The following is a 21,055-nucleotide window of genomic DNA, read 5'->3' as shown; positions in this document are numbered from 1 at the left end:
GATAGTGTACAGTACACAGAGCTTTACAGTAAAATTTGATTTCATTAAAGTTTAAAGTCATTGTCAGCCATGTCACAATTCGTAAAGACAGTGGAAAAAGATGAGTCAACAAGATAAAAAAAATACCTGTCAAAATTCTTAATATGCATTTTGTGTGTTTATTTGGAGTTATTATTTTATTTTATTCAAAATTCAATTTTGTTCAAATATAAAATGGAAATAGTTATCTGAAATTATTCAGTGGATCTCTTGGAATTTGTAAAGATGTGTCAAGTAAAATCTATTTTAAATATGTGAAAGTTCAAGTAGATTACAAGAAAAAGATACAAGTAATATTACTTTGTACTTGTATTTATCTTTCCTGGTAAAATCATAAAATATTTGTAGAATCCATAAACTTTCTGCATTTAATTTTTAGCAAATCTACATTAAGTGTAGATCTAAAGAATTATTTTACATCAAAACATCTTATGGGAATTGCAATTAGATAATATAACATGATGCACGGGATTTGTTGTAAAACAATGCCACTGAACATAGTGTACTGTATATCAAAGATATCAATTATCAGGTATTCACTTATCTCAAGATTTTAGATAAAAATCTATTAGAGTTGAAACTATAGAGGGTGCTCTATACTTTTTTACAATTTTACATTGTTAAAAAATTAGTTAGATCAAATGAAACTAAAAGGTAGGCCTATAGTAGTATCTGTATGGTGGAGTACGTTTAATAAATGTATGTTTAATACTATTATAATACAATTTCTGAATCCTTATACTTTTTTTATTTTTAATTACTGTAGTAGGAACAAAAAAGGATGAGGTCTAGTTTGGTTTTTCTGTCCATGTTTAGATATTCAGAAAAGTCACTTGTGAAGTAGGACGGAGTAAAGAACAATTTGTTCATATTATTCACTTGTCAGTAAGTTGAATTTATGAATAATTTAATAGTTCTGATAAATGTTACTATTTAACATTCATAGTGTGATATTTAGATTAGTACTGACGACGGTCTTTTAGAATTTCTGTCATAGAATAAGGATAAAATAGATATATTGAATTTGATTAAAATTGATCTTATTTATTTCAGCATAATAAAAATTACAAAAACAATGAAAAAATATATACATAGAGAAACATTAAAAACATTATATATAGAAAATACCGATGCCAAGGATTTATGAATGTTCTCAACGGACTTGTTTCCAAAGAGGCCCTTTGGAAGAATTAAAGTCAATAAAGAAAAACAACAAAGCAAAAAACCTATATAAAAGAGCCCTGTCTTGATATAGTTCGTTTTGTTTTTATTCACACATAGTGAATTAATTTATAAGTGTAAGAAAATTAGAATTAATAAAAATAATGATGATAAATAAGAAATTTGACATAACAAACATAAATATAAACAAAGTCGCTATTATGTTGAATAACTTGCAATTAGAGATTTTAAACTTTTTTATTTTCAAACTTGAATCTTATCAAGGCCTTTTGTAACCAAATATTGGCAATAATACTGAACTGTACATGCCTTGCCACAAAAGTTTACGTAATATCTACTAATACTATACTATTACAGTTCAAATACCCAGCTGAATTATAGGGTTATAAACTTACTTATAGAAATATAGATCATGTTATGACCTCAATGTGCAGATGTACTGTATGATATTTAATAAGACATTTTTGCCTAAATTTCAATAAATTATTATTGAAATTCTATACTAATAAAATTCAACTTGCTAATTTAAACTCCTTACCGTAAATGAGATTTTCAAGAAATGTATTAATTTTACATGGTGAAAGAACTATGAGTGTATCTACTCTAGTTCAAGAGGTAACTTGGGATATAAAACTGGATCAAAGGTTGCTATAGGATATATAGATACTGTATTGCGATACCTCATCCATCATTTTGTTTAAAGCCGATGACGCTAACGAAACACAACTTTTATATAACAAGCGTGCATGAAGTCATGAACTTGAAAATCTATCAACGCTGAAGCATTCATGTTTACTGATAGTGATATTTAATATAGCCATATGGCGGAATTATTTAAATAATTCCTTCATGATATAACATACCTAGCTATTTTATTGGTTAATTCTTCACATCCGGTTCAGTTCAGATTTCCATATTGTGATAGCTACGGTATACTACCACAGTTTCAATGTTTTTTTACACTATTTCATGGTATTTCAATTTGTAAGCCTGCTACAAATCAATTCAATAACAATTATATTTTGTGTTATTTGTATATTTGTTGTTTCAGTAATTTTCTACTGTATCATTAGTCACTAGTAATCAGTCTATTAGATTTAAGATTACTTTTATTCAATACTGCAAAAGTATCATATCAACACCATCTTTATTGTAAACAATACTCACTACATTAAGTCTTAACATTTAAGATTCTGTAACAAAAACATGTTTACTAACTTTAGCAAGATGCAATTTGTTCTTTGAATGTTATAATAATATTTGTCAGCCTAACTAATTATTTTCTAATTTTGCAGTTCGTGTTCGTGACGAAGGTTATTGATCTTATACTTTAACAAGATTTAAAGTTCAAAACCCTTCACATGCAAACTTTAGGCCTACTTATATGTTGCTGATTTTATCTGAGAATTTATTAATAGTTTGTTAAGTGTTGTGCTTTCAGACTGTAATATTATTGCTTTTACCGCAGCTATTTATTATTGATATTATGACTGTCGTTAAATGTTGTTGTTTGCCAGTTCTTGATACGTCGTTATCGTATGTTATATCTATGTCATACCTAACTTACCTGGATAAACCAACCATTACCTCTCCCTTCAAAGAGGAGAATACATTTATGAAAAGAATAAAACAGTAGAGCACCTCTATCAGACAATGGTGCTGTGTTCAAACCGTGCCCTTTAGTGAGAACCATTGCACATGCAATCGTTATCATTTCTTATTGTATCGCTGTTGTGTGTACTTTGCCTGAAAAATAAAGTTTATATTCATAAATGGTATATCATCAAATTAGGATACAGGATTGTAGGCCTACTAACTGTAGTTTGGTTTGTTTGAGGGTAGAATGTGGCCATTCATCTGGAAATCAAATCAGATTCAAATTGAAACCCCTATTGTTAAGAGACACCTTCAATTCTCAACAATGTGTCCCCTGAATAGGGGTGCCCTCTTAATAAGGGTTGGCCGTAGCGGTAAAATATATACTATCCTTGTTTGTTGAATAAGAAAGAGTCCTTAATAATTCTAATATTTCACTCATATTTTCTTGTTGAAAGAAACTAGATATTTGATGGAAAAACTAGTACGATTCTAATAGGTTTTACTTGCAGTGATTATTGAAATAAATTTCCTTTCAAGCGAGTCTTTAATTGCCAACCATTTACTTCTATTATTAAAACAAAAGAGGTAATACAGCCTCGTGTAAACCACTGGCGCCTTTCTGGTAAACGTTAAATTATATTCTCTAAACATGTTATATTAAATGGCATTAGATTTCAACTGAGTTATTTCTCTGCTTCGGTTTAATTGTCACGTTGTAATTACAAACCAATTTAAGTCATTTTTCAAACCATTATTACTTTAGAGAAAACATTTCTTTTTTTTCGTTTTCAATAAATGCAGTTAAATTACGGTAATTTTGGTCTTGTTAAATGGAGATTAAAAACAATTTGGAATTCAGAATTTATCGTGAATGGTATTTTGTATTTTGTGCTTAATTTATTTTTTATTGTTAAACCGTGATTATTATCAAAATGACCGCAATTGTACCGGGAATGTTCTAGGCTATATTTGAACATCATCCGCCATCTAGGATCCAAAATGTGGTAGGAAAATTGTTAAAGTATTTTATTTATCACTGGGAAGGGGCTGGGAGTTTGGGGTGGGGATGTAGGCCTATCACCATGACTGAAACTGTACTGGGAATGTTTTAAACTACATTTGAAAACTGCCACAGAGGGATTATGGGTTGGGAGTGATGGCTAACATTATTAGTACTGGAACCGTCTAAACACATCACCCAGTATCTGGGGTGTGTTGAGGGAGGTAATGAAGTATATGATTGGAATTGTACTAGGAAAAGTTACTACATTTGAACTGTCCTGGGGTAGAGTTAAGGTTAGTTAATTGTTGCTGGGATGGTTAGAGGAGAAAGAAGGCTGGGGGCCGCAATACTAAGATTAGATATTTTAATTATCAGCCAATATGACACCTATTCATTTACACAGTTCACAACGTACTTAAACCATAGGCGGCCTATCATAGCTATGTATACCTCTCTCATTTTGAAGCTGAAGTTGTCCTGGGAAGAATTTGTTTAAAAAAAAAAAGAGTGTGGTGTGTTATTGAAGAGGGGTGGGGGTTGGTGAGTATAGGGAGATACTGGAGTCGGGTGTTATGTACTGAGAAGGCTTTAAACTAATTTTGAACCCCGCCCTGGGGCGGGTATAATTGGTAGTAGGTAATATAACTACTAACTACTAATTTTAAGTTTCTGGTATTTTTATTCAACTTCATAGTTTTATTTTCATGCTATAGCAAAAATTATCCACCGTATATCCATCATCTTTTTTCACCTTCTAGGGAGTCACCAGACATGTTATAACATTAGGTTAAACTACTGAAAAAAGGTCTTCCTGGTTTTTATAGCAGAATTTTGTATTTGACCATTTAAGGGAAATTCATCTTTTTTCATCTTGATTTCTGTTACAAATATTTGATTTATGTACAATTAACCAGTTATTCAATTTAAAATTCATGCCTGTCCCTGAGCTTTAAACTGTAAACAAATTGTGAAACGGGAAAAAAAAGCTTTTTTCCAAGCCTAATGGTGCTATTACATGCAAGGTCATACCATAAATTTATAGTATGGTTGTGTATAATGCGAACATTAGGCAGATGATGTATATGAGTATAAAGACTATAACAAAGAATAAATCAAATCTTTAGTATCCAGAAATGTTTGTCATCTATAAACTTTATGTTACCTTTTTAATGACAATTAATTTAAGCTACTGGTAAAAGCAATGTTTATTTCACTAATCCCTTCTTTGAAAAAGTTGCTATATAGGACAACACATTTTAAAATATTCCATATAGAACAATTTCCTTTTTTCCCCGAAACGTACCATTCCATAATATAATACCTACTTTTTTGTAGGGATAGGGTTAATTAGAAGGTTCACTTTAGCATTTTTTTTATAAAATTAACCAATGGATTAGATATATTATTCAATTAAAATATTTACACAGTTGAACCTCTCTTTTGGAACATCCCCAAGGGGATATTTTATCATGAACAAGAGGAAATATAATATTTGTTAACAATATGGCAAACAACAATTCAGGGGGCATCCCATTTAAGGGGACACTTTTTTTGGTCCTTAAAGTGTCCCATTAATAGGGATTCTACTGTATACAGTAGTATGTAAATGTCTATTACGTGCCAAACACCTTAATTTACAGAACTCATATCCAAGGTGGATGTGCAGTGCTGTACATATTCACGCAACTGTTTTACCATGGGAACATTCCATTTCAAGTTACTCTAGCAATTTTTCCTAATCAATTATAATCACTTTGTCTACTTTGTTTCTGGCCATCTTTTTTAACATTTAAAATGTTTTCAACATCAGGCCTAGCAACTGTTCTTACCTTTCAAACATAATAAAGATCAATATGTCATACAGTTTTAAGCATAATATTTCTACATAACCACTAATGTCTTTCAATGTTTCAACATTATTGCCATTTCTAATGTTTGTTGTAGTATCACTGAGATTATTGTTTTAAGAATATTTTGTTATTTAAATAATTTATTTCAGCAGAATAAATAACTTGATAACTTTGTCAACTTACAGGATTACATACTCATGTGCTTTAACTTCATTTAATTATTAATTTCTTAAGTGAGATTTATGTCAGATTACACTATCTTCAGAGACTATTATTATTCGCAGTCACATAAACTAGAAATATATTACATTAAGCTTGTGTTTGAAATAACATTACTAACACTATACTATCAGCAAAATTAATTTTGTGCCAAGAAATCTTGAGAACAACATTGAATTGTCTGACTATAAATATAAATAAATAGGCCTATAATTTTATCTTATGTATTAAAAAAGAAATGTTTAAATATAATTTTTTTTCAATTTTTTTAAAACAAATCATAGGTGGTAGCAGACAGATTTGTAAGAGACTCATATAAATTCTGAGCATTAAAAGCCTCCCACAATTTCTATGGCAAAACATTAGGTATCCATCGTTAATGACTGCCAATTAAACTGTCACAATTTTAAGCAATTACGTAGACAATAAAGGTTCAGTTTTTTAGGAGTTAAGTTGATTATTTAGAAGAAGGTAGATATATTTGGCTTGTGCAATTGGTTTTAACGGTAAACATGTCCATCTATGCTTCTACTTTCTTTATATTTCGTTCCAGGGATTCTGTATGATAGAGTTTTTATGAAGAAATAAGTAAATTATGTTTCGTGTTTTTTTGTCATTTCAGATAATCATATGGGATGCTGATAATGCTGAACAAGTGTGTACTATTACCTGTCATACTAACGTGATATTCTCCTTGGGTTGGTCTTGGAATGGTAGCAAAATAGTAACTTCTTGTAAAGACAAAAAGCTGCGTATTGTTGATCCAAGAACAGGTGACGTAATGAAGGTGAGAAATCCTGGCCTGTCATTTTAAAATCGTTTAGCTTATGAAGTCAACATAAGTCTAGGAAGTGCTTAAGTGAATTCTGAGTCTTAAGTGCTTAAGTGTAATTCTGAGTTTTAAGTGCTTAAGTAAATTTTCAGTAGTGCTTAAGTGAAATACTGAAAACTGAATTGTGCAATTTTATATTTGATCACATTTGTGAATGGTGGTATACTTACAAGAAATTTGAATAATAAGCTACATTATGCTTCTTAGAAATAAACCACTGTGTATAATTGACAGACATCATGACCCAGAGAGGACATGTTATTTGTTCAATAAAAACATACAGTTAGCAGCACCTTTGATTTGGCCATACAGTACATACATTACATTTTGTAATTTGTTTCTATACTTATAGATTTTATTGTTAATAATTCTTTACAATTCTTTTTCCCCCTTTACTTTTCTTTTAATTGCATGACTCGGTACAGAGCTCTGAGGTAGGTCTTGTCTTCTAAGTGTCATGTTAACCAATACCTATGTCTGTACTTCACGTTTCTTCACATAATACACTTGTACAGTATATTGTATTGTGAATTTAAATATTTGTGATAGCTACTGTAATGTAAATAACTTTCTATTATTACCAAGTACAAAAACTCTTCCTAAAGGTTCGAAATTCTTTTCTACTTGTGGGCCAGCCCAAAAGTGTTGGAAAAGTTGACTTTAAAATATTATGTTTGCCAGCTACCAGCCACTAATGCCCTTAATGGATAGTTTTTTAAGATTTCACTTTTATATTTCTCACATTTTAAATGTATGTACCTGTACACTATAAAAACACTCTTTTTGTATGTGTGTGTTCCATATCAGTCGATTGTTGGAATTAAATGTATTTTTCTTAATATTCAATGAAAGTCCTGACATTTTTAATATCAATGTATTGCAAATTTTCATAGAGACGATTTCATGTTGGGAAAAAACAACTTATTTTCTTCTCACATGTGGAACATGAATTCATTCTATTTTTAATATTATTATTCCAAATTTACATAACTCCAAATTACCAATCTTCATGGAAAAATACATTTATACTTATTGATATGTCCTAAAATAATTGTTATTTATGTAGACAAATTTTTTAGTAGATTTTGTTGTAAACCTGTATCTACGGTGGAAGTTTTAAGTGTAAATTCATGTTTTTAAAAATACTTTTTTGAAAAAAAAACAAATCAAAATGTATCATCTTCATATATTTGCATAATGTTTATATATTTTCTATTATCTTATTTTATTTAACGTTCTTTAGTTCTTCCTTCACGATTTCCTTCTTCATGATTTCCTCCTTCTGTAAGTTTAGTACGTATGTACAAGGTTATAATTTTTCCATAGTAGTTTAAAATTGTTTTATATCTAATTTGAGTTTTTTAAACATTCTAAAGTATGGCATGATCAGATATTCTTTACGTGTTGCATGTTCACCTTTACTATTTTTCACCAACAAGATTGGAATATTTTGTATTGGTAATTTTGCACCTTCTCAAATCAAAGACATTTGATTTAAAATTGTTTGTAATCAGCATGGCTTAAGGGTCTTTCACGCCTGGTCCGGCACGGGTCCGGCGCCGGCAAACCAAATTGAATGTCAGTGTTTCTTTTTCACACGGCTATGCGTCAATCGATATGCGCATAGCCGTGTGGACCGTTGTGAAAACGAAACATGGTTGTTTGAAACGATTTGCTGGACTGGAATCGAGCCGGAACAGGTGTGAAAGACCCAATAATTTACTTCTTTCAGTTCACACTAATATGCAATGTTTTTGTTCTATAATAGTGATATTATAACCTGTATTTGTATGTAATAACTAGTTATGTTTCTTTTTATTTTATGCAATAACTGAACGTTCTTGTCCTAACAGTCTATATGCAATACTAATGAACGTTCTTGTACAGTCTATATAGTGTACATAAAGTAAAGTTTGTCCTACAATTTGCTTTCAAACTTCTACAGTATATTAATTCATATCCAACTTATAATGTACTTTATTACTTGGAAAATTGTCCCCAATTATTGCTTTGTTTCATTTGTTTGTTTGCATCAATAATTTTCAAGTTATTGTCTTTGTTTTTGTATTATATATTTAATAATATAATTTATCATAGACCATGCCTATTAATTTTCAAGGTAGTTTTTCTCTCTTTCTGAGTACTTGATTCAGTATTGTTTTTTCTATATTAGATTATCAAAGAAATCAATCTCAACACATGTAAAATTTATAAACAATCCAAAACTATGAATATCTATCTAGTCTTTAAATTGTTTCCATATCTATGTTTCTAATATAATATTGTTCTATTGGTGCAATATTTATTTGCATGTAAATCATATTATATTAATTACAATTTTTAACCATGCTAAGAATTCAATATTAGTCTTCACAAAATAACAAACACGAATATTTACATTTCCAATATCTATATGAATTTTTAATATATCAATAAAAATGTAGCATTTTTGTTAATTTAGTTAAAAATATACATTTCTCATTTTATAGGCTAACAGGCTAATGTATGTTTAGTAGTATTAATACAGTTATTTATAGTTTTTTTCTTTATAATAAATTTGCTAACATGCAACAGTATACTGTCATAAAATTATATGTACTATATCATATACCTCTGGTCAAGCCAATATAGTATACCATGTCTAATATTTTCGAATGAAATTCAATATGTTGTATGACTGTAATTTGTATGAATGTTGGTATCAATGTAGTCACAATTGATATAGGGCATTATACCAAGGTCTTTAAATTTCCTAATTAAAATTATTTTTTTAGTAATACCCAAACACACTTAATTTCAGTGTGGTATTACAGTTATATCACTGATGCAAGTTTATGTATGTAAATTGGAAATTGGCACAGAATCAATTATTTGATTAATATTTTATCTGATATAGGAGAATGGAGGTCACTATGGTGTGAAACCTTTCAAAGCCATGTTTGCTGGCCAGTCAGATCTCATCTTGACCGCAGGCTTCGTTGTCGGTGGAAACCGACAAATTAACCTGTGGAATCAAGTTAGTAACAATATTATTTCAGTTTTCTCTTCTTGATATAAAAACCACAATGAACAGCAATGCGAAAAGGTTAAATATTTTATTTTTTTAACCATATTAAAATATGGTTAAAAAAATTCATTTTACAGTAAATTCTTACAAATCACCATTCAAAAACCTTATATTCTTTCCAAATATTTAATCTGGAATTTCAAATAAAAGTGAACACTCTGAGTTAGTCCAAGATTGTTTTGATTTGGGAATGTTGCCTTTAGTTTCTTCTTGTAGGGTATTTCTGATGGTAACTTGTGCAGTACAAACACTATACTGCATTCTTTAACATGCACATAATCAAAAGACAGTACACTCTCACCTGTCATTTGGACCATACAGAGAGCAGTGATGATATTTAAATGGATCCTGAAGAACTCCATATACCACTAGAATCTGGATCAAAACTAATTGTAAATTTTGTATTTTCTAGGATAACCTAAACTGTCCAATCGTCTCTTTGGAAGTTGACTCCGGAAGCAGTAGTATATTCCCTTTTTTCGATGCTGACAGTATGGTATTATTTTTAGCCGGAAAAGTAAGCATTCATTTTATCAAATAACTTCAGTATATTTATGTTCACAAAGTTTAGGGCCATTGGCTGCATGTAAACTATTATTTTCTATGGACACTGTTAACCATGGCAATAGACAGTATTTAGTGTGTTGACTCTCGGCACCGTCCACTGTGCATCTAATGGCTTGTTTTCTGCAAGATCAAATGTGCTCCTTGATTTGGCACAGAGAACTAATTTTACAGGAAGTTAAGCCACACCCAAAATGGCATACAAGTATAACTAACAATTAGGTTTTGGTCTTTGAGTATAAGCCCACCCCAAAAATACAACACTTTTTATTTTTTGAGGTTAAATTGCATAAAACCTACTCAGAATTTGGTTCTAAAATATTATTGGTCATAGCATTTTCCTTAAAGGGTGATGGAAACATACGGTATTATGAAGTCACTGAAGAAGAGCCATATCTGCATTATTTATCTCAACATTACTCGCAAACACCTCAACGTGGCATTGGCATGATGCCAAAACGTGGACTGGATACTTCTCGCAATGAAATCATGCGATTTTACCGTGTGTGTACTGTAAAGAACATGATTGAGCCAGTGTCGATGGTTGTACCTCGTCGAGTAAGTATACAATCACTATCGCTACTGCTTCATCTATTACTTCTATCCTACATACAGTACTGTATGATTCTGCTGTTTATAATACTACTACCACTGCCCCTATGACACTTTCCCTGCCTCTATGACACTGCCACTGCACCTATTATATTATGACACTACCACTGCCTCAGTGACACCGCCCTATGGCACTGACTCAATGACATAGCCTCTATGACACTGCCACTGCACCTATGACACTATCACTGCCTCAATGGCACTGCCTTTATGACACTACCACTGGTGCTTCCTTTGTGACGCTGCTCTTGACACTGTCACTGACTCAATGACACTGCCACTGCCCCTATGACACTTCGACTGCCTCAATGATACTGTCTCTGCTCCTATGACACTACCACTGCCTCTGCCCCTATGACACTACCACTGCCTCAAAGACACTGTCTCTGCCCCTATGGCACTACGACTAACATTTTTGGGTTTTTTTTCTCAGTCGGACTACTTTCAGCCTGATATCTACCCAGACACACCAGGTATACAACCTGCATTGACCTCTGATGAATGGATTAGTGGGATTGATAGAGATCCTATTTTACTGTCGTTTGGTGGTTGCAAGCGACCAAAGGTGCTTGTAATTGAGGACAGTAAACAAAGAAAATCATCATCACCAAAAGAAAATGATGTGCCAAAGAAAACACCTCACAGTGGAGGTGATGTTAAAACATTTACTAAATCCACCAGTGAAAGAACTTTGAAATATTCTCCTAAATCGAGTCCAAAAGCTTCTCCAAGAGAAAGTCCTCGATCAAGATCACCATGTGCCTTACAGGAGCTCAATGAGAACGGAAAAGGCCAGGATGAAAGTGACAACAAGGATGATGTGTTATTGTCACCTAGAGAAGTCAAGAAAAAACTTCTTACAGATCGGTTTCTGGCATCTGTAGAAGAAAAGAAAGTATCATCAAAACCTGGTGTTGAATCCGATTTGGCAGCTATACCAAAGAAACATCAATGGAGAAGTGAAGAAAGTCTTCCAAGGAGTCCAAGCCCTGAGAGTGTTGGTGATGAAATACCGAAATCTTCAGATAGGTTTGTCACGGAAGACAAAGTGGAGAGAGAAATCACTGTTCTACATGAATCACCTGAGCCTGAAGAGATCAATTATGATGACAATACTGGATCAACTCAAAGTAGAATTAATGCATGGAAAACAAAAATGCAAAAACCAAGCTCTCCTCAAACTTCACCTCAACATAACAGCAGAGTACAAAGGCAAACCAGTTCTCCTTCATTCAGTTCAGTGATATTACCAAATGAGATCCCAACTGCAGAGATCCGTCCACGAATAACTAACCAGGAGACGAAAGAGACAAATGGTTCACCAAAGAACGAGAGGCCAATAGGCAGAGTTGGATCTGCAAGAGCACGTTATGCTGAGGAAGTTGATAAGAGAAACAAACAACAGCAAGGTTTTAATCAGCTACGTAAACAACGGACTCAATCACAGGAAATGGATGCTAAAGAATGGGAAAAAACCTCGCAAAAGAAGGTTGATAAATATTCTGTTACCAGAAGTCAAAGTCTCAGGCAGGAATCAGAGCTTAAAACTTCTTCTGAATTTGGAGTTGAACAGGTAAGTGATTCCAATCGAAAATATACAAAATGATTAGCAAAGATACCTGCCCCAACCCCCAAAACCCATCCTTACTCCCAGAGGCGTAACGACTATGAGCGCTGACTGGCTAAACCCTGGGGCCCTGGAGCTTATAGGACCCCTGAGCAGTGCCCAGAGAAAAAAAACTAAAATATGTCAAAACAGTCTAAAAACACCCGAGGTCTCCAGCATTGGAGGGCCACTTAGAGCTCCTAAACCTCGGGCCTCTACATTACGCCACTGCTTATTCCAGAAAGGTTTTCAAATCCAATTCTGGTTTGATACTCCATTACACCACACAATTGTTTGCAAGCATTAATCCCGGTCCTTACTTTAAAAAATGAAACACCTAAAAACCAAAGCCATTACGATTCTCAACAGTAATTTTGGTTGTGTTTTCTCCTTTCATAGCTTCGTAAGGCTTACCTTAGACAGATGGATGAAATCAAGCAGTTGAAGACACAGATCTTGCTTAAGGACCAAAGGATAAAACAACTTGAAAAGGAACTTGATTCTAGCAGATAATACAATAAAACAGTGGCAGTATTCAACAATCACACTTATGTGAAACTTTTCCCTTAAATCAAAAAAATTTCAAGTGCTTATCACTTCTTGAATTATTAACCTAAAGCTTTCTCCCTTTCTCTCTCTCTACACTATCAAACTAGTTTGACAAAAAAAAGTGTGATGTGCCCAAATGTTGTAATGATATGCCCAAATATTGTAGTGATATGACATCATCATGTCAATATAATTATATGGGCACATCACATTTTTTTTTCACCTAAAGTTTCATAGTGTAGACTGAGTGTGAATGTTGAATACGACCACAGGCTATCGGGCTAGAGATAATTATTATGTTTTGTACTATAGACAGCCATGTTCAACTGGTGCTGTTTGTTTGTGTTGTAAAGGATTGTAAACAAAAGTTGGTCCTGTAATAAGATTATCAGTAAAAGTTACATACACCTCTTGTTAATTTATATTTTACTTTATTTCTGCTATTTAAAATGTACCGCCAATACCACAAAAAGATAATCTCCCTTTTATTTTACTCTACAGAAGAATCACTCCTTTGTGACAAATTTTAGGCCAAACTGTACCCCTATAAAGATGACATAATAGGGGTATAGAACTATAAAAACGTGAAAGGTTGAGTGGCCCATCAATCATCAATATGTAGCCATCTTTTGCGAATCATGGATGTGCCAAAACTGAAATCAATCAATTTATCCATATTATATCATTTTATACTGAACATTTATAAATATAGTTTGTTATGATATTTTAACATAATTTTATATGTATTGGTGTTATATATGGCATAGTTCTATTTTACCATAAGCCATTAAATACATGCACACTTTCACTATTTTGGAAGTAGCACTTATTTTGATTGCATGAAATGAATCAAAAGTAGGCCTATTGTAAAATTTATTTCATATGACTATTTAAAAATTACTATGAAAGGCAAACACTGCCAAAAATATATTGCAAACACACAATGGACTTTCTTGCACAGTATGTCTTTGTAGGCCTACTGTGAGTGTATTAAAATGTTGTGTTTGTATTTTTTTTGCTGTGTTTGCCTTCCATAGTATTTCATTCTGTGTACTTATTTAGCTTTAAATTTTAATGGATATTATAGAATATCTGTATTTTTTTTTATTACAGTATTATATAGTTTTTACTGAATAAAAAACTGTGTTATAGGATGAAACGGCAATTTACCTGTGTAATATTAGGGGAAATATTTCTTCGCACAATATTTTTATACCTTGAACTATGTATGTATTTTCTAACCTTGACTTAACATACTGTCAATCTGTATTTCTATTTAGGCCTTATATTAAATATTACTACACTACTAGCTTTACTTTAATATGTATAAATATAAATATTCTATATTCTCATAAATTAAATATTATTATTATTATTTCTAATAAATGTATATGAATGTTCTATTGCTTTTATTGTAGTATTTAGCATATTTGTATTAAGTAACATTAAGGAATAATAGGAATTTACTAGATTGAATTTTGGAAAGTCCATATTTTAGGTCATTTTTCGAAAAATATTTGAATAGGAATTTTTGTTCTCGAAAAATGGTTAAATTTCAAATCTTCATTGTTTTCGGCATAAATTGGTAATAATGGTACACAATATATACACAGACGTAATCTGGTGTCAAGAAAATAAGATTTTTTATGTTAAGGGATGCTTTCAAATATTTCAAAATATTTACTTTTGGAAAATCAATTATGTGCTAATTAATTAATTAAGTAAGTATATTGTTTGAAATTTGCCAACTTTTCGAGGAGAAAAAAATGAATATTAAGTTTTAGAAATGTACTTGTTATGCGCTAATATTCTATGGTAAATAAAGAAAAAGAGGGTCGAAATTTGTCCATTTTGTGGATAAAATCTATATTTAAAATTCCAATGGGGAAAAATAAAAAGGTTGCAGTTAATTGCCAAAATAACATTCGCGCTTGATTCTGCGCATGCCACACTATGTAACCAGTTATATTATTCTTTTCCAAAACATTTTATTGCATAATAATAGTATTTTGAAAGTGCATAATTTTGGCCATTTTTCTAAAATATCCCTGTACTATTCTGCCCTGTCATGAAAGAACGACTCAAGTGACACATTTTTCAAAAATCACTTTTTTAGCTTTTTTGGGCTATTTAGGGAATGATACACCTTGTGGTATATTCAGATATTCAACATTTTAACTAGAAATATGAAATTTAAAAATCAAAATACCACTCAATTACAAGTGTGTGTTACTATTGTCACCAAAGACTACAACTACAAATGCCATGAAAGACTCACTCAATTGACATATTAACACCTATTATGTCATAGGAAACCCATTCAAGTGCACAACAATGGTGTTAATTGCACAGCAAGGTGTGTAATGTTGTTGTTTTAAACATAAAATAATTTGGTACTGCCCTACAAATAATTGTCAATAATTATTTTATTCAATACTCAGTTAAACTTGTTTAGTTATTATTAGAGTATTAATTTTATTTCTGGAATATTTAGAATTAAATACCCTGGAGAGAGACTATGTGAACACCGTAATGATATTATTATTGAATATTCTCCCTCTTCAATTAATACTTAAAACTAAAGTAAAAATACAAGAAACATACTATACTATAGTACAGGGAAATTTTCAAAAAAATTGCCAATTTTCGACCTTTTTATTTTTCGATAAAACTGGTTACTATTGCATAATAAACATGCGCAGAGTCGAATAATGGGTTCTGCGCATGTCAATTGTGCTATAGTAACCATTTATGTCAAATATGGTTATGATAGCTCTGCACAATTGACATGCGCAGAACCCATTTTTCGACTCTGTGCATGTTTATTATGCAATAGTTACCATCTACGTCCAAAAATAAAAGGGTCGGAAATCGGCCATTTTTCAAAAATTTCCCTGTACTATATAGTACAGGGATTTTTCAAAAAAATGACAGATTTTCGACATTTTTATTTTTTAATAAAACTGGTTACTATAGCACAATTAACATGCGCAGAACCCATTATTCGACTCTGCGCATGTTAATTGTGCTATAGTAACCAGTTTTATCAAAAAATAAAAATGTCGGAAATTTTCGACCTTTTTATTTTTCGATAAAACTGGTTACTATAGCACAATTGACATGCGCAGAACCCATTATTCGCCTCTGCGCATGTTTATTATGCTATAGTAACCATTTATGTCAAATATGGTTATGATAGCACAATTGACATGCGCAGAACCCATTATTCGACTCTGCGCATGTTTATTATGCAATAGTAACCATTTATGTCAAAAAATAAAGGGTTGAAAATCGGCCATTTTTCAAAAATTTCCCTGTACTATATAGTACAGGGATTTTTCAAAAAAAGGACAGATTTTCGACATTTTTATTTTTCGATAAAACTGGTTACTATAGCACAATTAACATGCGCAGAACCCATTAGTCGACTCTGCGCCTGTTTATTATGCTATAGTAACCATTTATGTCAAAAAAGTTTATTCTCCAAGGGCCCATAAATTTACCTACAAACTGGGGGTGTGAGAGATTGGAATGTTCAATTCATCGCAAATCAATACATTTGTATAAACGTATATTAAATCTATCAAAATAGTATTTTTTAAAGAAAATTGGCCTGTCTTCAACATTATGATACTGTACTCGAGCTGTTCAACCAGTTTTCTGGTATTAAAATCAATTATCGTAGGAGGAGAAAGGAAAATGCGAAGTATCCACATATTATTGTGTGTAGGTATTTTTCAAGAGGACATTAGACAGTATTATACCACGATCGGAAAACATCCTATTTGGGGCAAATCGTTGAACCTAACTTTGTTTTAATTGTCAAATAACTAATTATCTAACCAACTTTATATACCATCGAGTAAACATTCTGGAAATAATGCGCGATTTTGCCCTTAGTAGGATAGGAAAATGCAAAGCACCCTCGTATTAATGTATATATATATATGGTTGATTCTACTGAAAAATTTGAGAGTAACCAAACTGGCCGCATTTTTCGGATAAGACAATCAATTAATTGTCTAACCAAAAACGTCATTTATCTCATATACTGTAATATTTGTGGCAAACAGTACGTCGGAGAAACAAAAAACACTCTCCGTATGAGAATGAGACAACATAGATCAGCTATCAAAACATTAAAGCTTGATCAACCTGTAGCCGAACATTTTAATTCAGCTGGTCACTCGATTGCAAATTTCAGAGTTATTGCAATAGACGACGATGTCAAATGGAGCGACAAAACTCGCAAAGACAAAGAAAACCACTGGGAATTACCGTACTACTTAAAACCACAAAACCTTTTGGACTTAACATTAGGAACATACTCCCAGATCGGTAAAATTATTCCATTGACTACCAAAATTTAAGTTTCAATATTAACCACCATTTAAGCTGTTTTTTAGTCTCATTCCAAAATTGTTTATATCTCTACCAAGCTACCTTCTTTGTTTTCCACTCTTATTCAGACTCCACCCTGGCTCCCTTTGTTATATTTCTTTTATTCCTGTCCACCCAGGCAGCACTTGCCAGCTTTATACTCTGACGTTATCCAAATTCCTTCACTTGCACTGATGAAGGGCTAGTGTTGCCCGAAAGCTCTGCTAACTTTTCTGGCTGTTTACTTTATCGTTTTGATTTAGCTTTTCGCTTTTTATTTTTGTATCTCCATTGAGATCCAGCCACTGATACCCACAGCATTGTCATTTTTTTTCAGTAATTTGCCTTTGGATTTATATATATATATATATATACTTTGACGTTATCCAAATTCCTTCACTGGCACTGATGAAGGGCTAGTGTTGCCCGAAAGCTCTGCTAACTTTTCTGGCTGTTTACTTTATCGTTTTGATTTAGCTTTTCGCTTTTTATTTTTGTATCTCCATTGAGATCCAGCCACTGATACCCACAGCATTGTCATTTTTTTCAGTAATTTGCCTTTGGATTTATATATATATATATATATATATATATATATATATGCATAGTAGTATTATAATATTATTATTATAGTATATATGCGCAATATATTTATTTTTTGACAAAAATGGTTACTATACTATATATACTATACTATACGTATAAGATGATAATAACTCAATATATGCGCATATAGGACCTATAGCAATTCATTGTATAGTATTTTGAAAAGTGCATATTTTGGTCGTTTTTAAAAAATGACCAAATTTTGACCTCTTTATTTGACATAAATGGTTACTATACGTCTAAAAGATAATAATAACCCAATATACGCGCATATATAGCAATTTTATTGCATAATAACATTATTTTTGAAAATGTGCAGAACACAAACACATGATTCTGCGCATGCAAATTATATGATATAGTAAACAGTTATATCGACATTTAGCCATTTTTTCTATATTTTTCAGAATAAATGGCCTAAAATATATTGATTTAACATGCGCAGACCATTAGCCTATGTCAAAAAATAAAATTTGGCCATTTTTCGAAAATGTCCTGTACTATATATAGTACGATAACATCGCTGAAAGCTCTAGTTAGAAAATGTGATCGGCAAGGAACTATAACGAACATAATGCTTAATAACATCTTTGATAAAAGGAGACTTTAACGAAATTTGTGACAAAATATTACCCCTAATTATGGTTTATAAAAGGATCTAAATTTATTTGAAATAGTAAAAATACACAACATATGTTTAGGTGAACAAATATCATGAATTTACAAAGCAGTTGTATTGGCATAACTGTTAGGCCTACTAATACTTGCAACAACACTAGGCCTATAAAATTTGGAGAAACATGGTTCCAATAAACGTTTATATCCGCTGCGGAATTCCGGAATGCGCCACCAATAAACGAACGGATTCAACGCCGAATTCAACGGCAGTAACACATGACTAATATCGTAAACCACAGCTTGAAATGTATTTTTTAAACTAGTACCAGTAGTGGTATGAATAACGTACATCATGAATAACTGGTTTGGTAATAAGCAACAGCAAAGCAGGCCGAATAAAATAGCAAATGTAACGAACAACGATTTTAATCGTGCATGGCGAGCATTCACAGACGCACATCCTCTTTCAAATGTATCACTTTGGCGTTTTACAAATCCAAAGATAATCGCATACATCAGTCCAACAACGCAGGTCATTGAAAGGTATATAAAATACACAGGTTGCATATATTTTCTATCTTCTACTGCGAAAATCAGCAACATACTCATCCCACTGATAAATATAAGTGAAAAGATCCAAAGACAAATGCATGCGATTGTTAACTTGCATTTAGTAACGACATACCGATAACGGAAAGGTGCAACAACCACGGCTAAGAATCGTTCAAAACTAACGGCAAACACCCAAAGTAAAGAAAACATAGCGTTGGTTGTGGCAACAAGACTTGTCAGGGAATCCGAACCATTGTGTGTAGTTGACATCAGTGTCGCAAATACACCGACAAGGAAGTCTGCAACTGCAAGATTTGCAATCAGAACATTCTGACGTTTTTTGAGTTGTCGGATGCAACATAACATAAAAAATGTAATCATGTTTGTAATGATTGCAACAATGCCAATTATAATTGTTAATGTCCTACAAACCTCAGTCACTGGGCTCATATTGAAAATAAATAAGTATTTGACATCAGAAAAAAATATTGGTTCATCGGTTGCATTCGAAGAGAAAGACATGGCCTAATATAGCCACATAAACTTTAGCGAGTCAAATTATCACTTATCGATCCTTAGAAACTTATCTCCACCACTTAGATGCGTTCATTCATACTAACCAATGTAAATTATAGTGCACTGGACCTACGTAGGCTTACGGATGTTTCAGGTAAAAAACGTCAATTTCATGAGCAAAGCTGCATGCAGCGAATCCACTTTGTTAAGGAAGAGAATTGCATCAAATCCACTTTGTTACTGAAGTATTCCATTGTTTTGTCTATATATACAGTATAACTGTAACATAAAACCTAGCTACCCTCATAAATGTGCATTTTCATAATATAAAATTAACTGTATTTGTTTAACTTAAGGTCGGAACACAAAGCTATAACATTTTATGGCTACGTTCCATGATTCAACAGGAAAATCTAGGACAAATTTAAATTTGTCCTAGATTTTAAAATGTTTTAGATTCCAGACATTTGTGACTTTTTCATTGGGTGTGATAACAATGTATGATTTCAACATAATAAATTAGTAATTTTAACAGCCGGAATGTATGATAGATAGTTGAAAAACAATTAGGAACATTGATTATTTTGTAACTTAGCTAAACCACTCCTATCCGAGGTAAACTCAAATGGAGGGTTGTTTGCATAGGCGTGAACTAACTCGAGTCCACTCGTGAATTTTTTTAGGCCAGATCTTTTACAACTGCAAAAGGGTTTGTATTGGGTAAATTACTTAGTAAATTGCTAATCCAGATTCACTATAGTATTCGATCAATGAATGTTTATGTTGTGCTATACAGTAGTAAATAATTAAAGAGTAAAATACAACACGCAATAAATCCAGACTAACACCTAAAATTACAATAATTTCCTTTTGTACAAAATTTATTGCAACAGAATTTTCAGGAAATCTGTTGAATTTATAACATTAATCAGTTTACTAGAATCAAAGACTCAACCCTCCCACAAGATTGGGGGTAAACGTATTAACATTTGTTAAAAAGAAATTGTAAATGAAAATAGCCTTAAATATGTTTTTATAACATAACCAGTTTTTGTCTTGAATAGTGAAATACAACATTATTGTGGAAACAGTTTGGATAAAATAAAACAGGAATATGCATAATAATAGCTATTCTTATTACCTTTTAAAAGTAACACGCATGTTTTTACGGGTGACAATGTTTTCATTCCCAGTAATAAATATTCAGCAATAAAGAAATACCTATACTAATGCTTAACTAACCAATAGTAACAGAATTGTT

General features: G+C 31.9%; 1 protein-coding gene across 1 annotated transcript in view; it reads left to right on the top strand.

The window, feature by feature from the left end:
• The window catches only part of LOC140040404 (coronin-2B-like), a 37,560-nt gene extending 22,606 nt beyond the window's left edge, over positions 1–14,954 (top strand). Inside the window, exons 5-10 of the mRNA XM_072086310.1 lie at positions 6,515–6,679; positions 9,621–9,740; positions 10,204–10,308; positions 10,704–10,913; positions 11,401–12,540; positions 12,973–14,954. Of these exons, the coding sequence (XP_071942411.1) occupies positions 6,515–6,679; positions 9,621–9,740; positions 10,204–10,308; positions 10,704–10,913; positions 11,401–12,540; positions 12,973–13,086 (1,854 nt within the window). The 3' untranslated portion in view covers positions 13,087–14,954. The remainder of the gene's footprint in view (positions 1–6,514; positions 6,680–9,620; positions 9,741–10,203; positions 10,309–10,703; positions 10,914–11,400; positions 12,541–12,972) is intronic.
• Positions 14,955–21,055: the final 6,101 nt, after the last annotated feature.

Source organism: Antedon mediterranea, chromosome 2, assembly GCF_964355755.1.
Source record: "Antedon mediterranea chromosome 2, ecAntMedi1.1, whole genome shotgun sequence".
NCBI classification, from domain to species: domain Eukaryota; kingdom Metazoa; phylum Echinodermata; class Crinoidea; order Comatulida; family Antedonidae; genus Antedon; species Antedon mediterranea.
The sequence above is the reverse complement of the archived record's forward strand: the minus strand, read 5'-3'. Positions and strand labels throughout refer to the sequence as shown.